Raw genomic sequence first — 17687 nt, 5'->3', positions numbered from 1 at the left:
GCACTGCGAAGGATTTCTTTTTTATAAATGTGTTAGTAAAGCAGATTTGTTTACAACAATTGTCCTAGAATAAATGACGAAATACCAAAAGGCTGAATATTGCTTTTTTCGCAGATGATCTTCATATTCATCCTATTGGTAACCGCATAATATACAGTACCAGTCAGACCCAACCTAACAGAAAACTGTTTTTATGACGTCCAAATAATCATAACACGCGCCTATCGCTTGTCGATTATATAAGTTTTTTGATCGGCTTCTAATGTTCATGATAATTCTACGCATGTATAAGAGTAGTCTGTACTTTTTTCTCTTCCGGTATCGAGTCGTGAAATTTCTTAAAGACATTACAGGATAATATTGTTTATAGGGAAATGAGATACCTATCAACATACAACTTGATACGATTTAATCATTTATTCTTACTTTTTTCAAATATACATCCTTATCATCAAAAATACGCCTTCATAAATAACCGGTATCATGTAAATTTAATAGACTATGTGATCGTGTTCAGTTCTCTTAATTTAATCCATAAACTACCTGTTACTACGAGTACATTTTTCTTTCCATTTCAAGTATAGACAAATACATCACCATCAGCAGTAGTTTCTTTTGATTGTAGTGCTCATAAACATAGAGTTTTATCGTCACGATATACAAAAAAAATACAAAAGTTGATTTCAAGCGCTAGACATGAAATATGCTACACGAAATTCAATCATTTTCTAACGTGTAGTCTGGGCCAGCAATGCAGTTGATTGGCAGGGGTACACTGATTAGGTACATTTGAAAGCGATGCTTATTTCTCAGTCTTTAAACAAGCAGTGATACAACTCTGACCATGCCCCCCCCCCCCCCACCCACACACACACACACATATTACATGTAAATGATAAAGAGTAGACGTACAGTTATCAGATTTCTAAGAGTATTAAATCACGATATCATTTTTACTTATACATAGTAGGATCAATATATACCTCAAAAATTTATAAATTGATTCAAAATATCAATTTTCAATCCCAGTGTTATGTGTTTTAAAATACCAGTTTACGAACAATACCTTTCAACACAAACCACGCCTAAATATTTACACAACAGGTGATCGATGTTAACGTTTTCTGTCGCTAGGATGCTACATCTTGGGTAGAGCTGGGATGATTCAGGATTCATTTGATTCGGTTCGATTTAAATTCAAAAAAGATAATGAAGCAAAATTTTAAGGAGACTATACCTCTTCCTCACAGAAAAAAGAGAGAAGAGAGATATCCAATATTTGACGATGGCATATCGCTAATGATAACCCACATTTCACCAAACATACATGTTCTTAGGGGTACACACCAAACATTCTTATCTGACAGATGTGTATAATGAACAAAAAACGATTGAATCAATGGTGATATTTAATTATTGCTTTTATTATCATGTAAATCAACCCGATAAAGAAAAATATTTTAGTTACCAACTAGTTTACTAAGTATAAGGGTGATAAAGGATGAAGGCAATAATCCTTTCTTTACACTTTAAACTGCTGGCCAGGTTGGTAAACACACATTTGATCACTTAACACCACATTACAATGACACTTTCCCTAAGTATACCCAATAATGTGTGGCCTCTTCAACAGAAGGATGTGAAGAAAGCTATGGTAAGTTAAGGATAAGATACCTTTTATAAGAACTACTGTATTTCAGTACTTTGCATAATATCTTAACATCATATATATATATATATATATATATATATATATATATATATATATATATATATATATATATATATATATATATATATATATATATATATATATATATATATATATATATAAATCCAAGAAAAACCTCAGTGGTCGGTGAAATATATATAAAACTTAAATAAATGAGGTATATATATAGGAAATATTCATATCACAAACAACGGATCAATTTGTGTGCACATTTTTACACACATTTTTAATAAAAATTGAAACTTCTTTAAGTGATTCAGGTGCAAAGTCTTTTAACAATATTTATATTCTCTTTGTTGGATGATCAAGTAAATGCTAAAAAGTTGATATACATTACGTGATATGTATTGCCTTATTTTTTTTTCAAATATATGAAATTCATATAAAACATGATTTTCCAAAATGCTGATACTGTCGGATATATCTTGTATAACAGTGAACATGTATTGATAAGAGAAGCCTTTTTACTTCCTATTAATCTAAAACCGTTTTCCATCTGCAGAACTATTGAACTTTAAATTGATTTTATTCAGTCGTTCTATAATTAAAAGGTTCTGCTTTTCTTTCGTTCTTTCGTCTCATTTGACGATCAAAACATTCTATTTCATTTTCCTTTTTATAAAAGAGTTTCCCGGCCGAGATTATTTATTTGCATGTCGTGATATAGTCAATACTGAAGCATTGAATGCTTTTTTCGGTGTCAGCCCTGTAACAGGACACCAAGCGGTGTAGTCAAATTGAATACCGCGCGTTAGCATTAACTGCTTATATTTATATTCACATTGATGTCTTTTTGTATGAAGTGTATGTGTTGTGTCGCTGTGCATGTCATATGTGCTTAATGTACGAATCCCACACGAAAGTAAATTTTAAAGAAAAATCGTTCAAACACGGAGATGTAAAGACTAATACACAATAGTGAACTTACAAAAGTTTACCCACATATAGATTTAATAAAAGCAGTTTGATCGAAGTTAAAAATGTATTGAGCGTACGATAAAAATTCTGCTAGCCGCCCTTCGCTATCATGTTCCAAACTAAAACAATATCAATGTTGAATCCCAAAAGCTTGACAATTTGAACGTTTTGAGAGCTACAGGTGAACATTTTTATATTTAGTAACGTACTTGTACATGTACTAGTATTACCGCCCATTAATGATATAATTTCAAAATTGTATCATTATGGGTAAAAATTTATATGTACTAAAGATAAAAGATAAGAACGCAACATAAGTATACATGTATCTTTGACCTTTGTTAAATTAATTTTTATGTTATAAGTTTATGAACTTTTACCATTAATGGTCAAATGAGAATCAGACACATTTATTTGTTTAATCATTTTCTATTTTGCTTTTATCTTGGTTTTGTAAAGTTTAATCTTTGCGGAAAATGCTTATAAAATGCATGACTTCTTACAGATCTATATACTCATCTGTACAGATATAAATATTCACACTCAGTGTATATTTCCCTGTGTGTCTGCATTGAAAGTTTGTAAAGTTCAATTTTCAATAACACTATACCTGAACACGGTGAATTAGCAAAAGTAAACGTCGCCATGCTTTTTGAATATATTTATCATTGTAAGATTAAATGAAACGACCACACTTATTCAACCAATTTGATATGTGCAATATGAGCTTATTCAAAATAATAAATAATGCCCGTTTTTTATTTGTATGCACGGCCTGGTGTAGGATCGACGACTTCCAACAATAAAGAGTCGATGCTTAATATTCATGTTTGTAAACATCACTGACAAATTCTATCAAAATATCTTTAAAACAACTACTAAGCTCTCGACTGATTACAAACCTAAATTGAAACAAAAAACCATTTGTATTGCAAATCTAGTTATTAAGGAATCTAGCACGTAAAAAGTGAAAGCTAGATAGTTAACCAGACGAGACCTGTTAAAGTGCCACCGTGACGGTGACCCTAAAAAGATGTTTTACCTTTTTATTATGAGAACAGAAAGAAGTAGAAACATTCTAAATTTCATTATACGGAAGGTCTATTCATTACAAGTCATCAACTATCGTTAAAATTAATCCGGTATTTACACATTTGAAGAACCGAGTTGTTTTAGACATTGCCTTGGGTGTCACGTGATTTCAATTGCTGTATAAAAATAAATAAAGTGGGATTGACACACTATGATTAGAGTTATAATTTGAAGTTGTTTTTAAGTTTAAAGTAAAAATTTTGCATCTATAGAGCGCTCATCTTAATAAATATACAGTTCTTTAAGACACCAGGTTTCACAGAGAGGCTCATGATAAATACCAAGCTGCAGTATTTACAATCTCCAGCGCTTGCGTGGCTATAAATCGGAAGAGAAAACTCAATAACCCAACACTTATTTTTTTTCTTTTTAATTTGATTTATTTACTTTTGAACATTGTATTTTTTCAAAAGATCTTTTTATACAATATATATGAAAAAAACAAGACAAACTGTCGATCGTCTCAATGCATCCAATAGAAACTCAAAGCGGAGCAAACACGGTCGTATAGAGGTGAGATCAGGTACTTAAGAGGAATAAGCAGCCCCTGCCGACCTATCGCACCAGCAGTGTGCTCATTGTCATGATCATGAAAAATAGAAGAAACCGTAGTTAGACCGGTGTACAAATGATGATCTAATAAATATAAAGAAACGAAATAAAATATGTGGAAATTGTGTAAAAATTCGATATTCGATTAATCATTGGTTTGTGCGTCACTGTGTTTCTTTCAGGTCTTCAATAAAAAAGTAATCTTTGTTGTTAAGTAAAAAAGATTTTAAAGCATGTGTTGAAAACAAGTTACATTGTCAAATAACAACAACAGCACTTTAAAGACACAAAGAAAGATAACTCTAAAACATCATGCTTGGATATTCCATCATCATTTATGCACAACACTTATACCTAGAATTCAAAAGCTCTGTTTCAACCACTATTAAAAAACAAGCACTATTGATGCAAATTATTTCAATAGTGATTGAGAATATTTTGCATTATTAGAGTCACTTTGCAATCATTATTGAAATATAACCACGATGGAAATAAAAATAGTAATTGTAAATGGATTTCATAACTTCTATTTCTTTTAACCAATATTAAGATATAACTACTTTTCAAAAAAATAATGCCTCTTTTTTCACTTATAGTGTATGTACGTCCGTCCGTCTGGCTGTTTATATCTGTCTGAGTGTAATACTTTCGTTTTCGGATGATATCTTAGGTGGTGTTGCATAAAATTAAAAAATACAAACTAGAGTTTGTGAACTATGTATTTTTTTGTTCATTGATCGTCACCTTCATATCCCTGTCCTGTCAGTTTCTATACATCTGTGAATTACAATCAATTTTCAGAGAAATAGAGAGAATCATATACTTAGTGAAATTATATAACTTATCATTGTTTGGCTTGTTTTATGCAAGTAACTCTCCATTATATAAATTATATAATATTGTAATGTATCGAAAGTACCTTTTAACAGAAACAAATGTGTGCATTACAAGATCAATGCTGTTAAAAAATATCAATATTTAATTAACGAACCATTTACTTATATTATATGTATACTAACTACTCTTGAATTATTATGTTAAAAATAAACCAGACGTCAATTTATATAGTGCACTACATATGTTTGGTCTAAAATATTTGTTGTTAAAACATTTTAGTTACGTGTAATTCAAATTATTCTACTTAGTTTATGTGTCTCGAAAACAGTATTTCCTTAATATGTTCAAAGATATATTGATAGAATATGTAAACATTGTTATTGTTCTCAAAATGTCTTTGTCGATATGAATAACTATTATTCTATACTCTCTACGTAATTGTCAAAATGATGTTTGCTGGATATGACTTTTGGGATAAAATGAATCAACTACAGTAAGATGGCGATTTTTTTTCACAAAAGAATATCATAATAAAATCCGAAAAAATAGTCGTTAAAAAATAAAGTCATCATTATATAATCATTTTATTAGTTGTCTATGTAAAAAAAAAAACAAACATACAAAAACACCCAATAACAAGAATAAATTATAATACAACAACTGTATGTCCCTATAACTTTTCGAAGCTAAGGTAGATACAAGGGAAAAAGCTGGTATTTGTTGCGTTTTGATTGTCTCAAATTACCAGTAAATCTTATTTTTCTTCCATTACTCCTTTTTAATTTCTTTTCTTAATAGCGAGACGATTTGTCTCTTTAAAAGTATTCATAATATTAAAAATTAAAGGCGTTTATATCTAAAAGGATGTGGAATAATCTGTTTTAAAGCTTTCAAAACTTACTTTAAACGGCTAAAATTGTAATAATGAAATAATGAAATATGAATTATGGATAAATTGGAAACAACATAATCTCTACGTTATCTCTACGTTATATTTCATTATTTTAAGTTAACATCTATTTACACAATTTAGTGCCTGTTTAGTATTTAATATTGAGTTTCAATTTTATTTTCAGCAACAACCTTTAGGATGATATGTATCAATCCATCAATTCAACAGAATAAAGTCACTTGCTACAGCAAACGATTTAAGGCTTATCGCTTGGGATGGCTATTAAGATGGACGGACATGTATCTCTTTTTGCCTAGAACAACTAGTGTAAATACCCAGAAAAGATCAAAGACGGATTAAATGCATCTGGTCATTTGGATAGCTCTTGAGTTAGCGAGCCTTTTCTGTGCATGTAAATTGCGATTTTCCGCACTAATTACTGCAATGTCAGACATTAAACCCGATGGAATTTTTCTTTGAATTTAAAAAAGGGATTTATCAGACCAATGTAAGTATTTATTTAGCACTTATTAAAATAGTATATCCATGCTCAACCTCAAAACTCTTTTCAAACGATGGTATGTAAGTTTTTAATGTTAATGTGATATCATTTTCAACAAGTGACTTATTTTCCTAAAATGCAGAATTATTAGCCATATACATTCTTTAAATAGAAAATCTTGAATGTTGACATACATTTGATAAATTCAACTTGTAAAGCAATTAAGTATTTACTTACCATGGAAGTTTAATGTTTACTATAATTTAATAGATATGTTTGGTAAACCATTGTGCGTCTACATGAGTAGAGACGATAAATCTATACATTCCTACATTTTTTTTTCATATAACTTAATGACGAGTATTCCTTTAAAAGGAACAATCGGAATGTTATATCATTTGTCAGTTCTATTAATGTAATGCAAATTAATTACAGTACATACAAACAAATAATAGAAAAGATATATAGGACCGTTTTGTTCATTTCCGAAATAGAAAATCTGAGATAAACTTTACTTTTAGCGGACGAATTGTACTTCCGATTAATATTCTTACGCATATGTAAAGGAACACGTGATTTAAATCATTGTGTACGTACCTGTATAAATGTTTTACTTTCAAGGCAAGCGCATAGGAGTAACGTTTTAGTGATCTACGTGTTATTGAAGATTTAATTGAGATTGTCATTGCATAGTAAATAAAGTTGTGCAAGGCGCATTGCGTGCTCAGAGTAAAATTTGCGGAATGTCTCATATGGACATAACTGTGATCGACCAAAGCCGATCACAAAAATTCCATCATCCAGTGAATTTTATTAAATAAACATTATAAATACGAATGCAGTTTGGTTTTGATATTATAAAACAATCTTATATCAAAAGAAACTATCTAAAAAAGTTAAAACATTGTTTTATATATTAGTGATAGCAAAACATTCTCATATATGTAATTAAGAATACCGGCTCCGGAAGTGTTTAGCCGAAGAGTGAAGCGAGTTAATCAATGGCGGTGTTGTCATCCATACCTCTTTTCTTTATCATACTTTTAGTTGCAATTAATAAGATGAAGGTAATTTGCGATATTTGTGTTATGATATTGATTAATATTCGATGTGTACAGCGATCATCTTTGCAGAGCTGAGAATGATTTTATTATCGTATTCGTGTATGACAAAATGTGTGAACAAAACGTTATAGTGTTTTCAGCTGTTACAGTACTGAATACAGCATTCTACATATTACTTTGCACATTTCTTTTCAGAATATTGGCGATTGTAATTATGTTTACTGTGATATTCCATTTTTATATACCCATGCAAAACCGAAAGTACATAACTATTTTCTTTCTTGTAGTCGATTGTCTTTGCATTAAAAGCTTTATCAAACGTGTACATGTAGGCATATTACTACTGGGTTAATGATGTAACCATATTAGATCATATATATATCAATTATATCAACTTATTTTTGTCTTCGTGTATTATATTTTTTTTTATTAGATGTCGTTTTAAAAAGGCTGGATGGTTGTGGCCGTTTTCAAGCTATGTTTGCCTCTTAAAATAGGTGAACATGAAAAAATAATCAAGAGTTTTGATTTGTCAGTTTGACATAATGATTTCGTAAAGCCCATAATCATAGCTTTCCTCAGTAAGAAGATATTCCATTAAAAATAACCAATTCTTGCAATCCATGGGAGCCGCCATATTGCAAAAAAAATCATTACCTCCCTGCTGGGTTATCTCTAAGCATCTAAGATAGGGCAGCACTGATGCCGACGTCAGTGAGACACATTGCATTTTGGCACATTGGTTAATCAGCACTAAGTTACGCAGTTAAAATGCCATCGTCAGAAAGTGAATTAAACAATGAAATTGAAGTTGAGGACTATCAGTTTACAGAGTTTACAGAGGAAGAAATTGAAGCCCAGAACGATGCCCCTCCTCCTACAGTTAATGTGAATGAGAGAGGAGCATCATCGAAGTGTTGTACTTGTAAAACCTGTACAATTCTACCCACATTTAAGGAATGTCTTTGTTGCTATGAATTTGAACATTATGTGGCGCACTACATGAAAAAACACATTCAGTGCATATCCAAGCACCCAGATATATATATTAATATAGTGTCTCTTAGTCCTGTCATCCTCGAGACAGCTTATATTATCTATCTAAGATATACCGGTAAAAGCCAAAGAGGAAGAGCCCCAGAGCACTTCAATAACAAATAAGACTTCCACAGAATTATTTCAAATATAATCACTATCTATTTGAAATATTTAAACAACATCTCGTTTGTGTATACACAGGATGAATTTCTGCCATTCAGTCAACTGAATGATACTGGCACGATTTGCCATTCAGTCACATTTCAGTAACCTTTCAGTCACCTTTCAATTGACTGAATGGCAGAGATTCATCCTGTGATAATCACTAGCACACATCTGATACAATCTAATTCTGTTACAGACAATCAAGATTTATGGCCTACAGACAGTTTATAAATATGGGTATATTTACATGTATGTATGTATTCCTTGTATAAATGACATGACAAAAACGCACCCAGTTACCTTGATATCTATATATCAAAGACTTGAATAAAGTGGATGCAATTTAATTAATTTTAAATCTTAAAGAATGGGCTTCAACAAGCTCAGAGGTCGGGGGTGCTAGGATTTTAGCTATATTCTCTGATAGTGTTTTCCTTTTTTGTCTGATGCATTGTTGCTAAGTTTGATTTTAACTCTTTTTGCTCCAGAACCATATCCATCAAGTCTAATCTAAATCCAAAATCTTTTTCTTCATAGAGTCTCTTGGCAGTTCATCTCCCAGTAAGTTTTGAGAAAGCTCTGTAAAATATTGGTTGACCCTCATCATCAGTTTTTTGATTTCTCTAAATATTGAAGTTGTGGTCAATAGCTGACAACTGCGTACGGGCTACCATTATAATAATATAATAATTGAATTCTTGACGCTTTGGAATGTACTTCAGCATCATTGAATAATAAACCTCAAGTTCACCAGTATGACAAAACAGATACAACTTGCGAATATCTTTTAGAAGTCTTTTTGTGAAAAATAACAGTCAGTAGTGCTTTATGGGCTTTGCTACCTTTCTGCAGCCCTTTTCTTCTTTCTCGTTTCCTCTGTTGAGAGTTGAGGGTGACCACATTTTGTATATTATTGTTACCAGAAAATTCGAGCACATTACAAATATGATGTTCTAAAGACCTCCACATTTCAACAAGAAAATCAGGATCACCTCTACATCAACATGCACTATACCAAATATGACTGTTTACACTTCTTATCAAAGGAGCTAAATATTCACATCCTTTCTTTTTGATGCTACCAGATGCTTTTTACAGATACTTTTTGCTAAATGCCAAACATCAAACTGATGTTAATTACCAGGGTGTTCTTTTTAAAGAAAATTCTGTATTTGTACATTTTTGTCAGTTGCTTAACCTTTTATAGATATAATGGATTGTTTTAATTTTGACAAGCATCATTTAAATCCGTCTAATTTCATGGTAGAAGATGACCCTTTTTCACTTACTTGAGCAACATTAAAATCTAAAATTGCAGAAGCCATGGCCTCCATGACTGTATATGCACAGTATTTAGCGTTGAATCCTGGAGAATCACATCTACCATCTCCACAAATTACTAGTAGCTTTCTTTTCATTTTTTTTATGAATATCATTTTGTTGTTCTCTGTAGTAAATATCTTTGACAGGTAACACTAATGTTTTCCTGTTATTGATAAAAGTTGTTCTATATATTATTTGTAAACTCATGCACTTAGAAAAAGTTTGAAATGCCTGATAATGTTACCAATTCATTGTTTCCCTGCAAAGGGTTACGATTTCCAAATAAATTTATGTTTGTTCATGCAATTAAATTCAACCGACAAAATCCTGTCCCATTGACATAATGGTTTGCATCATTTGCATTAAACGGTTGTTTGCAAACTTGGCACATTAACAATAGAAAAAAGATTTGATACAGGACCAAAAGACAATCAATTTCTAATTCTCAATAGAATTAACATCTTTCTCTTCATCACTTGATAAATTTGATAAAATTGTTGACTCATCTGATTGAATATAAAAGAAACCCTGGTCAGCCTTGGTAGAAATTGATTTGACAGGCGATAATTCATCCGATTCAAATATGTACGAGAAGCACTGTGCAGAATTCACAGGTGTAGTGGAGAGAAAATAGTGTCTGTTTCTGATGTTAAAGGTATATTCTTGAATATTTTTGAATATCCGTGATCAGATGTTGCTAGACCGGGGTTTTCTCTTGATCTACAGTTGACACAGAATTCTGTTGATTTTTCAGTTCTTACGTCACATTCTGTTCCCATATAGTTCATGTTTTTTCATTAATATATTCAAACTGAATTCCAACATCAACAGCTTTCTTTGAATTCTACAAAACAGTAGGGTTTTTTGAAAATGTCTTTGCTTTTACTTTACAAAATAGAGATATACATTACATTTTTGGATCTCTTACCTTTGTTTTTTTTATTTTCTCCTTTCCTTTTCTGTCCAGTGCTCCCAGTTTCATAAGAACAGTCTGGCTCATTTATATTTTCATCGTCTTCAGCATTGACAAGAATATTTTCGAGTAACTTTAAATTTAAGAATGATACAAATTAAGGCTTGTATTTCATGCACATATTCATTATTTAGAAATTTATTGTATCCACTTTAGTTAATAAAATTACCCTGTACTCACTTCCACTTGTTCCTTCTCTTATATTCTCTTTTCTCTTGTTTCCCTTTTCTTTGTAGTTTTGATGACAAGGAAAATAGTAGGAACTGCCCCCCTCTTCAGTTCTTTTCTTGGTTTGAAATTCATCAGACGTGCCTTTGTTAAAGAAACATGCTATTTATTGAATATTGTTTATTAGAATAATTATATTTTTCTGTATAAAAATTCATTTGTGTATCAAATGCATATTTAACTTAAATCGAAAAAATTAAATCAAATTCATACCTCAAGATCATCTTCAAAACATTCCTCTTCAAAGTGTTTTTGATATACAGTTTCATGATATGCAAACTAAAGTATTTATGTTTAATTTCTCATTACCCAAATTATGAATTCATCTTTTGCACAATTCATAGTCACTCATAGGGTCCGAAATAGAAAATGTATTGAATTCTTGACCCCTTTTGACAGAGCAAAATTTTGCTTAACATTTAGGCATGATTTTCCCGAAGTGCGATCAGTTTGTAACACTGACACAGTCAGCAGCAGCAATGTGTCTCATCTACGTCAGAGCACTGATGCATGCAGGAAATTAATGAATTACTTCTATAAACCTTTTACTGAGGGTGTTTAATTGATAAAATCTCTCAAAGAAAATAAATAAAATAGCTACAACTTTCATTATCAAGTTTCAAAGGGATTTTAAAATTAATTGCAAAAGATTTTTTTTTCTCAAGTTCATCTTCTTTAAGACGAATAGCTCTTTGAAAAGATATAAGAAAATGCTAAAATGGTAGAGCTAAAATATTTGATTATTTTACTAAACTTTGGTTAATGCCAAAACATACCATAATTCGTTGACCATCAAGTTTGCTTAAACTTGTTGTTAATTCAAAAATCACTGACTATATAAAGTAACCTCAATTTTAGAAGCTCTAGCACTTTTCATACCAGTAATAATCTAAAATGTTATAGAACGCGTTATATAATGAGTTTGAAGGCGATGGGCCAAATTAACATGGATGTAGCTATAGGCTAGTATGAAGTGTTTAAGAGGGCTGCATGACCATGATTTGAATTCTTTAGTCAATATGAATCTCTTTGAAAGGAAAAAAAATCTTATTTAGATATAAATAATACTTACTGCTTTAATTTATCATAATATATGGAAAACATGTATAAATTTATGTATTTAAAAACAATATGTTGATAAAAAAAATATTTTATCTTATGGGTAATTGATTTGCATCCTTAGGAGTTTGAAATTTAAAAAAGGGCAATAGAATACTTTCTAATATCAGCAAAAAATTCAAAAAGAAATGTTTGAAATCGGGGAATATGGAAACGTATATGGAAATATTAATGATATTGAAGCGTAGAAATAAATAAATTCAAAATAACATATAATGTCGTTTTAGTGGATTTTTCATACCTAAACATAAGTGGGTACATGTACATGTATCAGGGAAGGTTTACAACCAGAATATCTGTTGCTACTTAAGACATTTTTTTATCTTCATATCAAAAACCCATTAGATCAGAGAACCTGATATACTTTTGAAATATTTCATGTAACATTAAAACAAGTTTATTCAAATCAGAATCTCCGAGAATAAGATTAGTCAACAATGCGGAGCTGAAAACTTATTTGCTTACATACATACATACATACATACATACATACATACATACATACATACATACATACATACATACATACATACATACATACATACATACATACATACATACATACATAAAGGAGCATTATTCAAATACTTCGAAATGTTTGATTTATTCCTCTATGTAGTGAGATATTGTAGGTTTAATTTAATATAGCCTAGTTCTACGTTTTTAAACTTGAAAAAATTAAGCTTTGACAAAAAATGTTCACAATAAATGGCAAAAAAACATACATTTAATGATATTTTTTTTTACCAAAAATTGCTCGTGTAACTGCTATGCAGTTGTTTGTTTGGGGCTACAAGTAGATTAAGTAGATGTCCATTGTGAAGTAACATCATTACATTTCTTTCAAGCAGTAACCATATACATGTATAACAAAGAGCAAGATGAAATGTCCAATTTGAATTAGATTGCGATTTGTATATAACGTTTTGAATGTTTAGGCATCCTCATAATATATAACCATCTATCATAATATATAACCATCTATATGTGGGTTTGTTTGTTTTAGTTTGTTGGTTTCTATGATTTTTTAAGGGATAGAGGGAGTGGTACACTACGTTTTCTTATTCATCGATTTCAGATATTGCTGTTAATACTTTGAAAAAGCCCGTAAACTAAGAAATTATCCATGCATCACATAGTGCTTTATGAACAAAGGATTTATTTATGCATTACATGGTGCTTTATGAACCAAGGGTTTTTTAAGCATTACAGGATGCTTTATGAATTAAGGATTTGTTCATTATTACATGATGCTTTATGAACTATAGATTTTGTTATGAAATTCATGGTGCTTAAAGAACTAAGGATTTATTTAAGTATCACATGGTGCTTTATGAACAAATGATTTATTTCTGTATTACATAATGCTTTATTAATTAATGATTTGTTCATCATTACATTGTGCTTTATGAACAAAGGATTTGTTAATGTATTATATTTTGCTTTATGAACTAAAGATTTGTCTGTTATTACATAGTGCTTTATGAACTAAAGATGTGTTTATGTATTACATGGAGCTTCATGAACTAAGTATATATTATGTATTACATAGTGCTTTATAAGCTAATGATGTGTTTATATAGTACATGGTGCTTTAATTATTAATTCAGGATTCGTTTGTCATTATATGGTGGTTTATGAACTAAGGATTTGTTTATGTATTATATTTTGCTTTATGCACTAAAGATTTGTTTGCTATTACATAGTGCTTTATGAACGAAAGGTTTGTTTATGTATTATATGGTGCAAACGTTACTTGTTTTTTAAAAAAAACAAGCAATTATAAGCAATAAACAATTAAAAATTTAGATATAAATAGTGTGACAACCACAATTTCGATTTTAACTATATGTATTGCATATGATTGTAGGCAGTAGAGGGCAGCAGTGATCATTGCTTGATACCGAACATTACTGTTAAATTTGTCAAAAGCTGTCCTACTACGGAGAAAGAGTGGAATAAAGCAGCAGCTATGAAAAATTGTTCAGCGTATGCTAACATGTGCAAAGGTACATATATGTACCACTGTTTACCTGACACACATAATAACGAATTAGTTGAAGTGTGTGCGGAAGAAGAGTTCATTCATTTAGGTAAGTATTAGGCTTTAAATATAAACTTATTTTAAACTTCAATCGCTTGAAAAATAACAATTTTAACTTTCTTTTATTATACCTTACATTATTAATGTATGGTGTAATTATACAACTGATATTGATGTGATCCAATTATCACTTCTGAGCCAATTTGCTGTCCATAGACTGTCGCAGTTGTTTATATTTTGACACTTTTTGTCCAAACAGTTTGGCCAATTTTATCTTAAAACTCGATACTTTGCCTTTAACTTAAATGATAGATATTATTGATTTTAATAATTTATACTAAGGTCTAAAACCTGTTTTACTACCGGTTTGCCAGAGTAACTGCATAGAAAGTTTGATTAAAATTGATTTCAAAGAAAGCAGACAGACGATAATAAAGTTTTAAACGTTTTAGTTTCCAAGGTGTTCCACTTTCGAATAGAATAAAATAACTATTTATTCAGTTTATGGATCGGAATGCATTGTAAATGTTTTGCACATAAAATTGCTTTTAAAGAAAATATTTTAAATTTACGCCTCCGGAAATGGAATTGCCATGCAGTTGTCCATCCTCACCTTTTTATTAAAGATTTAAAACATTGAAGGGAAAATAAGAAAACTAACACTAAAATTGAAAATTGATACTAAGGAAAGAACCCCTCCCCTGAATGAGGATATTTGCGATTTCGCGAGGCAAGTAGGTTGGAAAATTTATTTATCTAAAAGTAACAGGTAAAATCTGAATAAACAGTTATTTTTCAGATAATGAAAAGCTTGACTTTGCATGTAATTTGTGAATATGAAATACAACTCTATTCAAGATGTTCTATAAGATGGCTGGATGATCGTGGTCATTTTTGGGCTAAATTTACCTCCTCCAGACGAAGTTTAAAGTTTTGTTTAAAGATAAAGGAAAATATTCAAACTTTAACGAGATCGAGAGCAGATATAGTACGTATGGTTTCGCGCGGCGTTTCATGTGTATTGTTACGTCACTGTTTGCTTGGTTGACGCCATTGCGTGATAGTTTCAACTGCAGATATTCAGCGAAATTTGTTGAAAATAGCTCGTTTGATGCGTTAATATAATTGATATTATATTGTGGAATAAACACAAATATCTCGGAGTATAAACTATATTTGGCTCAAAACAAAAATGTGAAGAGAGTTCAGCAAGCCTAGCCCTCTGTCACGTTTTCTTAACCCGCCTAAACATAGCTTTATTCATATACTGTGGAATCATTTAAATTCGTGGGAGCCAATTTTCGTGGATTGTTGGTTTTTTGCTTATTCGTGGGGATGTAATTTTGTGGATTTGTTAGTTTTCAGTTTTAATAACTCTTTTAAAACTTGTTTTCATGGAAGACGTAAATTCGTAGGGGAGGGCTACCCACGAAAACCACAAAAATTGGGCCACCACGAATTCTAATGATTCCACAGTATTTCAAGACAGTAACCATGCATTTTATATTAATGGCCCTAAATATGTGATGGTATACATTTATTTATTACTGAAATATGTCTGAATCTTTTGATAATACTATAAAGTTTCACCATTTCCGCCTTTGTTAAATAAAAAAAGCCATTATCTGACAAATCTGGGAAATTGGGCATACAAAAAAACAGCTTTGATAAGTCCCCTGGAACAAACAATGAGGTAAAGGTTTTTTTTAATTTGACCATTTGATACCTTTTAGCAATAACTTTAATATGTAGAACAGAAAAAAGAAATCCCTAGGACAGAAGTATTTTAAAAACTGTAAAAAATGTGCAAAATTGTCACATTTCAAGCAAAATCCCATAGGGTCCAATGTTAAAGAATAACAAACTTTGAGATGACACCTTAAGAATGGTGTGGTAAATGTCTTATTTTTTTTATCTTAAAAAATGTATTGTTAATATCAGGAGAAATTCATGTAAACCATTTCCTTCAAAAGTCAAGGGCAGAACAAATTAGACCCGACCTCGTTAAAGCTGAATAATTTGGTTTTTTTTTCTTTTAATCACTGAATGATAGTTTAGGGCTATTAGTGTTAAATTTTAGTGAATGTGAGGAAGATCTGATTGTTAATATGTTGACAATCTAGCCTTCTTACTATAAAAGAAAAATGCTCCATCAAAAATGCTATTTGATCTTGACAGCGATTATTATGAAACATAAATTGAAACATTATGTCTTGATAGTTTTTTTTAATAATGGATTTAATTATTTATAAATAGATTTTATTAATATTATTGAATGAAGCGCGTTGTTTTCCTACTCATATGCAAAATTTACTTCATTTGCATAAAAGAATGAAAATAAAGACTCGAACAAACTAAATTGATTTTTGTACTTTCTGCACATAAATTTGTATTTACTTCATTTTGTTATATTACATTCAACAACCAATTACAGGTTCCTGTGCTGAATTTAGTTCGAGTGCTCTTAAGATAATATCGAACTACAAGACAAACTGTTCAGTATTTCCCAACAACCCTTGCCCTATTTCGTACAGTTCTACAACGGCATTCAAATGTAAGTCTTATCTATTATCCATTTATATACATGTATATATATTTTCAATTTGCAGCACATAATTCATTTCAAACTTCCATAGCTCTTTATATATATTAAATATTTCTTTAAATTGCAGATCCTGGTTGTTTTGAATTGAAAAAGTCAAGAAACGAAACACAAACTACTCCATTAAATACTTCGAGTAAAGTTATTGACCAAACCAGATTGTAAGTTTTATCTATTTTAGCTTGATACTAAGAAGGCTGACTTAGTTTTAATTGCGTAATACATGTAGCAATAACAAACTCTTTATTTTTCAACTATGTGTAACAGAAACAAACTCGAGTTCATCTGTAAAGTTTTACAAAAATCAACATTGTACAATTTGATTCTTTTATTTTTAGGTACCATCAAAACAGTGCATTCTATATCCACAATGTGACGAGTGCTTTAAAAGGGACATTATGCTCTTTATTTCTCCTGCTGACATATAAAATAATAAGTTTATGTTAATGTCGTGAATGTCATGAACGCGAAATTGCAACGATTAACTGCCAGGGTTTATCTACAATATCAAAGCGTATGGATGTTTTTGAATTTTATAGAAAAAAAAGGTTATTCGATTTTATGTTTACAGGACACACATTTTATAACGGAAAGTGAACCTATTAT

At 30.5% G+C, this 17687-nt stretch overlaps 1 protein-coding gene across 1 annotated transcript; it reads left to right on the top strand.

The window, feature by feature from the left end:
- Positions 1 to 1568: 1568 nt before the first annotated feature.
- LOC128168747 (uncharacterized) lies at positions 1569 to 17554 on the top strand. Its single transcript, XM_052834887.1, has 6 exons — positions 1569 to 1654; positions 6208 to 6531; positions 14306 to 14528; positions 16914 to 17033; positions 17152 to 17242; positions 17420 to 17554. The coding sequence occupies exons 2-6, from the start codon at positions 6487 to 6489 to the stop codon at positions 17526 to 17528; spliced, it is 588 nt and encodes a 195-aa protein (XP_052690847.1). The 5' UTR covers positions 1569 to 1654; positions 6208 to 6486; the 3' UTR covers positions 17529 to 17554.
- Positions 17555 to 17687: the final 133 nt, after the last annotated feature.

The sequence above is a fragment of the Crassostrea angulata genome, unplaced genomic scaffold (genome assembly GCF_025612915.1).
Source record: "Crassostrea angulata isolate pt1a10 unplaced genomic scaffold, ASM2561291v2 HiC_scaffold_45, whole genome shotgun sequence".
Lineage (NCBI taxonomy): Eukaryota > Metazoa > Mollusca > Bivalvia > Ostreida > Ostreidae > Magallana > Magallana angulata.
The sequence above is the reverse complement of the archived record's forward strand: the minus strand, read 5'-3'. Positions and strand labels throughout refer to the sequence as shown.

What these genes read in the sequence shown, in the direction of transcription:
- LOC128168747 (XM_052834887.1), top strand. Translation starts at nt 6,487, where the DNA reads ATGGAATTTTTCTTTGAATTTAAAAAAGGGATTTATCAGACCAAT. An exon ending in AAGGGATTTATCAGACCAAT is followed by an intron (nt 6,532 to 14,305) that starts GTAAGTATTTAT and finishes ATATGATTGTAG; the next exon opens with GCAGTAGAGGGCAGCAGTGA. An exon ending in GTTATTGACCAAACCAGATT is followed by an intron (nt 17,243 to 17,419) that starts GTAAGTTTTATC and finishes TTTTATTTTTAG; the next exon opens with GTACCATCAAAACAGTGCAT.